This window comes from Rhinopithecus roxellana, chromosome 4 (assembly GCF_007565055.1).
Source record: "Rhinopithecus roxellana isolate Shanxi Qingling chromosome 4, ASM756505v1, whole genome shotgun sequence".
NCBI classification, from domain to species: domain Eukaryota; kingdom Metazoa; phylum Chordata; class Mammalia; order Primates; family Cercopithecidae; genus Rhinopithecus; species Rhinopithecus roxellana.
The window spans coordinates 116,514,273-116,524,059 of record NC_044552.1 but is presented as its reverse complement, the minus strand read 5'-3'; the positions used below and the strand labels follow the sequence as shown (position 1 = coordinate 116,524,059).

The 9,787-nt window shown below is 33.5% G+C and overlaps 1 protein-coding gene across 2 annotated transcripts in view; it reads right to left on the bottom strand.

Annotated features, from left to right (window-relative positions):
- Positions 1-222: 222 nt before the first annotated feature.
- The window catches only part of MMS22L (MMS22 like, DNA repair protein), a 145,854-nt gene continuing 136,289 nt past the window's right edge, over positions 223-9,787 (bottom strand). For both annotated transcript variants that reach the window (XM_030929377.1, XM_030929378.1), the window contains 3 exons: positions 7,444-7,540; positions 5,490-5,657; positions 223-2,318 (listed from right to left, as the gene is read on the bottom strand). In XM_030929377.1, the coding sequence (XP_030785237.1) occupies positions 2,237-2,318; positions 5,490-5,657; positions 7,444-7,540 (347 nt within the window). In that variant the 3' untranslated portion in view covers positions 223-2,236. The remainder of the gene's footprint in view (positions 2,319-5,489; positions 5,658-7,443; positions 7,541-9,787) is intronic.

Here is a 9,787-nt window from a genome sequence, read left to right as displayed (position 1 = left end):
AAAGGAGAACAAACTCAGATTTGACCAAAAGAGAATGGCTTATATTACACTGGTAGAAGTAGCCTCTGAAATTACAGGGTATTTAGGGAAAAGTGGCTATTAAAGAAGCAGGTATAAGGGACTCCAAGTCTGGGAATGGAAGAAGGCAAGATTGTATTAATAAGTGAAAGATCAGTGAAGATTTTTAAAAAAAGGAACTGAGCCATAAATTTTCTTCTTTCATCAATTAAAAAAAAAAGCTTTAAAAAAATTTTACTTATACATAAATACAAAACATATAATACACATACATATTGTTACAGACTTTGTTGTTACCATTTTTAAGTACAAATTTTAGTTATTCTTGGTATCTACAGATATATGTCCTAAAGCATGATTCAGTAGCAGCTTTTCCTATCCTTTAAATGTTTCATACTCTAAGGAGCAAGATTCTCAAACATATCTTTAATCAATCTCCTTTGAAAAAAAAAAAAACATATATACACACACACACACATACACACATAAATAACCTCTTTAAAGGCATCACCTTAAATAGATAAAACTCCTCAGTAACTGCTGGAACTTGCCAAGCCATACATTATTTGTTTAGTAAGTCACTATCATGATGAAAAGAAATTCAGTGTTATGAAGTCTATTAAGCAGCCTTAAGCTTTCGTTTATTCCATTTGATGAAGTTGATTTGAGAGAAAGACCATTTATATGTTATGAAAATAACAGATACTCCTTTGGATTTCACTGATTACAATTAAGAGAGAACTATTCACTATAGAATGCTGACTGCAAAGTATTTCTTTTTTAAAGATACTCCTTGAGCCACAGAAGGGTTGAAATCTTTTCTTGAAGGAAGAGTAAGAAACATGATAAAGACTATAATCCCAAGAAGGAAACAAATTACTTCAAAGTTAGAAAATATGATGTAAGAAAACATTGGAAAGTGGGATCATTCATCTGGTACATATCATTAGAGAAAGATAAAATTGAGAGGTGTTCTTTGCCTTAATTGTGCATGAGTAATAAACTAATCATGTCTGTACATTTCCCAACAGAATATGGGTCACCAAATGTTTTCACATTTATCCCACTGATTCTCATAATAACACTGTCAAATAGTAAAGGGATTCTTCTTTTCTTCTCCATGAAGAAACTAGACTGAGAAAGGTTATGTAACTAGCTCAAGATCATAAAGCAAAGCTGAGTTTGAGACCCAGGTGGGTTCCCAAAACTAGGACCGGAGTTCTTTCAACCAAATAATGATCACTATGAAAAGGAGTCAAAGATAAGATCCAGCTGGTAAAACAATCTGGATGAGGTAAGAGTTCAAAAGTTGAGAAACAATGTTGTTAAAGGAAACTAAACAGGTTTCTTGGATAAAATGTTAAGTTATAAGAAGCTCTGGCTAAAGAGCAAGAAGATAGATCAGCTGACTTCTCAGACCACTACTATTATTACTTTTCTAGAATATTTTTATTTATTCTCCTCTTAAAGTCTCCTTTATTTCCTCCTCCTGATTTTTTAAAAATAATAACTTCAAAAGAAATCATGAATAAAGAAAAAATTTGGCAACTCTTGGAACCTAAATATAAACCCTGTTGGCATGTTTACACATTTTTTTGGATATCAGCTGTATAATCCTTTAGCCAGATTCAGTCTCATTCCTAACACAGTTAAGTGTGCTTTGTAAGGGTTTTATTTATTAACTTGCCTCACACATATAAAAAAGAAAAACAAATACACAGTCATATTTCCCAACACCTTTCCCCCACCAAAAAAAAACGTATAGGGTAGTCAGTATAATGTATTATTGAAAAAGTATCATTTTAAAACATAACTATTATTGTAAAAATAAAAAATAAACATGACAAATCAGTTACAATGCAGAAAGGTAGGAAGTCATATTACAACAAAAGTCCATGGATGAAGTATCTGCTTAAGTATCTGCTTAATACTCATACACAGAAAACACTCCCAGTTAGAAAAAGTTTCTTTAATTTAGTTTAAAATTTCATCAAGGTAGAATGCAGTTTTGCAAAGTTCCAAGGATCCTATTACATAGTTGCTAATTAACCTTTAGTTCCTTATTTATACATTTTTTTACTTACAGATATAAAAGGAAAAAAATCCTAGAAATTATTTTAAACAGAACATTATACAATTAATTAAAAGTAGGAATTGGAGTGGAACAATGTGGCTTTAGATACTGATAATCAATAGACAGGATGAATCAGAAAATATATTAAGTATTATCATTTTCCAGTCTCTGCATCTCATCTTGTCCCACCTGTCCAAGGTGAGACAAAAGTTTGCTATATGCTTCCCTGTTTAAAAAAAAGAAAAGAAAGCAAATATATTTATTACCATTTTCATTATTTTTCATTTAAGTATTTACAAATTAAGTCTGGCTGTCCATCATCCATCTATCTATCTAGCCATCTGTCCAGCAGGCTTAGCACAACACTTCTTAAAAAGTAATGTTTTTATAAATGATGAATTGATGGGTGCTGACGAGTTGATGGGTGCAGCACACCAACATGGCATAAGTATACATATGTAACAAACCTGCACGTTATGCACATGTACCCTAGAACTTAAAGTATAATAAAAAAAAAAAAAAAAAAAAAAAAAAAAAGTAATGTTTTATATCTGTTGTGAGTAAACCTAGATGTTAAGATGTATTGAGTTTAAGTGTGATTTTTATATATAAAATGTGTGCTAAAAAAACCATAAGTTCACTAACCTTCTGAAATATTATAATGCTCACAGGTAATAAAATACATTCATGGAATATTATTTAAGGACAATGATGGTATGATTACAATGAGAAGACTTGTATCACAAACCTAAGTATTAAAACAAAAATTCTGTAACCATAAAATAGACCTGTGTAGCAATTTCAGTATGTATCCCATTTTCTTCTTTTAACCTCTTATAGGTAACGACGTTTGAAAATAAAATACTGTCTTTCCTCCTACATTCTCTAGTATGTAGAGAATGTAACTGGGAGGTGTTTTAGATGATTTAGTGTGCCTAGCAGTTATCTCACTAGTCTAAATACCTGTTCTATTCAGAACCTTTAAAACCAGCCTTCTTATGGGCCTGCACAATCACACAAGGTAGTAGGCCTGAATATTTGTTTTAACAACATACTGCATTAGGGTGGTTCACACATAGCCTCTCTAGTTTTTTCATTCAAATTTGAAGACTGCTCAGAGAAGTCAGATGTGAGACATGTCTGCACATGAGCTTGTTTTGTGACATGACAATAAACACGACTTCTTCAAACTACAATTTGAAGTGATTCAATCTTCTCTCTCTAGAAAACCATAGGAGGCTAACCAAGTCCCTATGCAGAAGAAAGGAGATGTTCCATTCTGGCATACAAAAGCTTTACAAGGATGATCTCTCCAGTCTGCCCCCCCCCATCCCTTTTATATGGTTTTCATTTACTGTACTGAAAAACTGGATTCCATTAGTTTGCTAAAGCTATAGTCAATATAGTCATGTCTCCAAGAAAGATCTCATATAGGACATTGTTTAATAAAAAATTTTCATCTAAAAATTGGAATATGCATATTCATTAGACTGTGTATTTGTATAGATACATATACACAGACACATGCATATGATTATAGTCATGCACTGCATTAGCAACATTTTGGTAAATGATGGGCTGCATTCTGGTCAATGATGGGTCCCATTAAGATTATAATGGTACTGAAAAATTCCTAATGCCTGGTGATGCTGTAGCTATTGTAATGTCTTAGTGTAATGCCTTTCTCACGTGTTTGTGGTGATGCAGGTGTGAACAAACCTACTGTACTGTCAGTCATATAAAAGTCTAGCACACACAATTGTACACAGTTTATAATACTTGATAATAAGAAACAATCATGTTACTGGTTTAATTTATGTGTTTACTATACTTTACTTTTTATTGTTATTTTAGAGTGTACTCTTCTTTATACTTATAAAAATAAAAGATAACTGTAAAACAGACTCAGGCAGGTCCTTCAGGAGGTATTCCAGAAGAAGGCTTCCTTATCAAAGGAGATGACAGCTCCATGTGTGTTACTGGTCCTGAAGACCTTCCAGTGAAATAAGATGTAGAGGTGGAAGACAGTGATGTTGATCATACTGACCCTGTGTAGGCTCAGGCTAATGCATGTGTGTCTTCATTTTTTACAAAATAGTTTAAAAATAAAAAAAAATTCAAAATAGAAAAAAGGCATTCAAGAATATAAAGAAAGAAAATATTTTTGTACAGCTATACAAATGTGTGTGTTAAGCTAAGTATTTTTACAAGAGTAAAAAAGTTAAAGAAAAAGTTTAAAAGGTAAAAAAGAGTAAGCTAAGGTTAATGCATTATTGAAAAATTAAAAATTTTAAAAATAACTTTAATGTACTCTAAGTGTATTGTTTATAAAGTCTACTATAATAGTGTACAGTAATGACCTAGGCCTTCACATTTATCACTGCTCACTCACCGACTCACCCAGAGCAACCTACCAGTCCTGCAAGCTCCACTCACTGTTAAGTGCCCTATATAGGTATATCATTTTAAAATCTTTGCTACCATATAATTATTGTACCTTTTCTACCTTTTCATATATTTAGATACACAAATACTTACCATGATGTGAAACAACTGTCTGTAGTATTCAGTACAGTAACATGTTATACAAGTTGGTAGCCTAGGAGCAATAGGTCACACCACATCGCCTAGGTGTGTGGTAGGCTATTCCATCTAGGTTTGTGTAAATATACTCTATTTGATGTTTACAAATGATGAAATTGCCTAACTACACATTTCTTAGAACCTATCCCTGTCGTTAAGCAACACATAACTGTATTTTGATTCTTTAATAACCTTTAGGACAAAAAATTCCACTGTGAGTACTGACTACTCTAAAACAATTTTTTTAAGAAATAAATATAGGCTTATTCCCACAATGTTGAGACTCTAAATAGTCCAGCACTATTTTCAGTTGAGTTATGAGCCTATAAAAAAAGTCATATTTCCTATTTTTGACCAAAACCTATATTGTCTAATAGGGTCACTTATTCACTAGACATATGATACAGCTGACTAAATAAATCAAGCATCCCTCAAAGGGTTATGATTTGTCATCATAAATTTTATTAAAAAACAAGACATCCAAGGCTATGAGGTCCACTTCCCAATGAGGAACACTGAAATGCGTTTTGAGCAACAGCAGCAGTGCTGAAATATACAGCTTTCTAAAGTGCTCACTTTGAAAGGAAAAACATGCAAATGTATGTATTGATTTTGCTAAGTTTGTTGATAAGCCATGCTCTACTATTCACACTTTGTCAAACTGATAACTATCAGTTTGAAACTGAAACATTTTTCATCTCAAAAGAACACATCCAAATTTTGGGGAATAAGAAAATAAATCATTTCTATAAGATGAAATATAGATTTTATAATCACTGCCCCCCCCAAAATGTAATTACATTATCAAACATACCTTTGTGCTATATTCCTGCCAAGGCCCCATTTCTGCTCTGAATCCTTCAGAGATTGAGTGAGGGTAGAAATCAAGTGGATGACAACCTGCTGGTCCAATGTTGCTACTGTTTCTAAAATGCTGTAAACCTGATAATAGTACCTCATACCATAATTCTGGATAAACTGCCTGAAAGTAAAACAGGTATATTTAGGATTACTCCTGGGGCAATTCCTTGTGCTGGTATCTACATGACAATCAACCATGAACTGAACATAACAAAGATCATTTCATATAAGATGACTGTAAGAATCTGGATGCAATATGAAAACTATTTAAAACACTTTAAAATAAAGAATTGAAATGGCTTATTTAAGTTGAGCCACGACCAGAGTGAAAGCACTGTGGGAGAAGCGGCGAAGAGAGGAGTTGGAAGCTTCGGAGGGAGAAGAAGGGGTAAAAATCTAATCCCAGGACTTTTTTGCAATATTCTACACAGTGAAATCTGAGTGGAAAGGATATGGGAGACAATAAGAGAAAAAAGTCAGATTTCCTAGTTACTTTTTAGTTCTTTGTAGCTCTACATAAATCAAACAATATTTTTATGAGGAAGGCAAGTTACTCCTAATATATTTTTATGTTCCTTAACTGAACAAAAGACTTTAGACCCATAGAAGGTCTTTATAAATAAAAATTCTATGTTTTAGCCTTAAAACCTCTACCCTCCACTACCAATCAACAAAATAAAAGCCACCTAGCTTAGTAAATTATAGAAAACATTCAATCTTTGATCATATAAAATCCTTTTCTCCCCTCCTAGGGCTTCACAATTTTCACAAATCACTGAGTGATCACAATTTAAATAAACTATAAACACTTGAAAGGCACTAATTATGTGATGAGAAAAATGGAGGTACCAAAGATCCAACATAGAATGAAGGAAACGAACACAAATTATTTATCATGGTAGTGGTAAGACAGACATAGGAATAATAAAGGTAAACTGGTAGAAATCTTCAGAAAGAAATACAAAAACATACTGCCCTAACAGCACAAGACTCTAAAGGGAACAAGAGAGGGAAGAAAAAGAAAATATGCCTCAAGTTGCACTGTTATTCTTATGAACAACAGATCTACTTCTATAAAGTCCATGCTTCACAAATTAAACATAACAGAGCTTTCTGGAGCTACTCTTAGTATCTTAAAGCAAGTCAGAAAAGCAGTGACATGTACTTCTACAATCCTGAGGAACATGTCTGGCAAGGTCTGAAGGCCTGTGTACTCGTCATCATGACTCACGTTTCCCACTTTACCCTCTCAAACCCAGTCTAGGGCCAGGTAATGACATTTCAGTCAGTGACTGAAGAGGGTGGTTCAGTATAAGAAGATTAAATACTGCGTTTTTACTGTATGGTGTAAAATACAATGGTGGTTCAGTATAAGAAGATTAAAATACTGCATTTTTACTGTACCTTTTATGTTTGGATACATTTAGATACACAAATATTTACTACTGTGTTACAACCGCCTACAGTATTCAGCGCAGTGACATGTTATACTGATTTGTAGTCTAGGACCATTAGGCCACACCGTATAGTCTAGGTGCATAGTGGGCTATAGCACCTAGGTTTGTCGTATAAGTACACTCTATTTGAGGGTCACACAGTGATGACATTGGCTAACTATACGTTTCTCAGAACTTATCCCTATCATTAAGAGACACACGACTGTTCATGCAAGATTCTTTCTTACTAAATTCACAGGTAATTTTAAGTCCCTTCACTTTTTCACTGGCACTTTTATTTTTCAATAAAACATCATAATGTAACAAAACTACTGCCAAAAATACAATAATTGAAATACTATAAACAAGTAGTAACACATTATGTTTTGGATAATTAGTTATTTAAAAAACATGTTGGCTGTCAAATGGCTGGCAATAGTCTCCTTGCCAGTTGGCATATTTTCCAGTTACCTAAACACAGAAGTCAGCTGGGCGGAAGGTTCTTCTTCTGACCCCACTTGGCAGGCTTTTACCACGTATTGCAGGCTCTCTGTGGCCAGCCTCTTAACTAGAAGGAAAAATTATAGCATTACGCACTGTGTCTGAATTGACCATCTGGATCCTCATTTTTATGAACGCTCTTGATTTAGAAAAACATGTTGTTTTCTTAAAGTATGTACATCTTTTTTCTATTTCTCAAAATGAAATAGTTCTAAGTTTTTGTTTTATTCTAAAGTATACCTATCTTCCATTTTAAGAAAATAAAAAAGTTTAAAAGTGTTTTTAAATCTATTTTTCTCTTAGAAAGGTGCCCATATTCAAAAACATTACACCATCCTAATCCTACAAACAGTAACATACCGACAAAAGAAAGCCTTTAAAAATTCAGCTGATTTACAGACAAGCAGATTGATTTTTTAAAAATTCATAAGCATATTCCTCCCACCCCCTCACAAACATATAAGTAGCAAACTAGATACCATGAACAATTTCTTTTCACTTAAAATTAGCCAAATGTGTATGCAAAAATGTTGTTTGTGATGCTATCTTCCTTTCAAAGGATAACAAAGCATAAAAAGAATACTAACATTCTTTAAATATTTAACCAAATCCTTTAAAATTGTGTGCTTGTACACAAAAATAATGCAAAAATACCAAGAAAGGATGTAGAAAAACCAATATGCTCTGAATGCTACTAAATTCTTATGTTGTTTTTGACACATTAAATATAAGAAACCAGAGAAAAAAGTGCTTTTTCCAAGAATAAAAAAATGTTCAGAAACTGTAACCCATTATAGCAGGAACACAAAATATATGATGAACATCAACTTAATTAATATTAGGTAGTAGAGAATGTTTTCCATGCGATGAGGCTAGTGGCTAAGGAACATACAGCATACTTGCCTTTTACTTGAAAACTTTTTACAACTTTTTAAAATAACTTCTCATTTTAGATGCGGTTTATTTTTGCTTTAACTGAACTACCTTTAAAAACAAAATGAGTGTTTTTTTTTTTTTTTTTTTTTTAAAGAACACTCTTACTCTATCATCCCAGCTAGAGAAGTGGTGTGATAATAGCTCACTCTAACTTCCATCTCCTGGGCTCAAGCAGTCCTCCCACCTCAGCCTCTCAAGTAGCTAGGACTACAGGTGCGTGCCACCACTCCTGGCTAATTTTTTTTAAAAAGCTTTTTGTAGAGATGGAAGTCTTGCTATGTTGCCCAGGCTGGCCTCAAACTCCTAGTCTCAAGTGATCCTCCCACCTTGGCCTCCCAAAGCACTGGGATTACATGTGTGAGCCACACCTGGCCTTTTTGTTAAAAGGAGAGCTTTATTATCATATAATTCACATACTATACAATTTACTCATTTAAAATATATTGTTCGATGGTTTTTTAGTATATTCAGACTTGTACAACCATCATCACAATTTTACACTATTTTCAATATCTTGAAATTCCATACTCTTTAGCTATCCTGAGTCCTTCTAAGCAATCACTAACCTACTTTCTGTCTCTACAGACCTTTTTTTTTTAACTTTTTTTTTTTGGTGTGTGACGGACTTTCCTTCCGTTGCCCAGACTGGAGTACGGTGCCACAATCTCAGCTCACTGCAACCTTTGCCTCCCGGGTTTAAGCAATTCTCCTGCCTCAGCCTCCCGAGTAACTGGGATTAAAAGCGCATGCCACCATGTACGACTAATTTTGTATTTTTAGAAGAGACGTGGTTTCACCATATTGGCCAGGCAGATCTTAAACTCCTGACCTCAAGTGATCCACCCGCCTCTGCCTCCCAAAGTGCTGGAATTACAGACATGAGACACCATGCCCAACCCCGTCTCCATAGATTTAACTATTCTGGATATTTCATATAAATGAAATAATATGTGACTTTTGTGACTGGCTTCTTTCACTTAGAATAACGTTTTCAGTATTCATCAATGTTATAGCATGTTTCAATACTTCATGCTTTCTTATAGCCAAACAATATTCCATTGTATAAATGTATCAAAATTTTTAAATTGATCCATCAAATCATAAGTAATCTACTTTTTGGCTATAATAAACAATATTGCTATAAAAATTAATTTACAAGTTTCTGTGTGGACTTATGTGTTCACTTATCTTAAATATATACATATTTCTAGGGGTGAAATTGCTGAGTCATACAGTAACTCCATGCTTAACCACTTGAGGAACTACCGGACTATTATCCAAAGTAGCAACACGATTTTACATTTCCAGGGGCATTAAATGAGAGTTCCAATTTCTCCACATTGTCCCCAATCTTTTTCATTGTCTGACTTCCTCATTA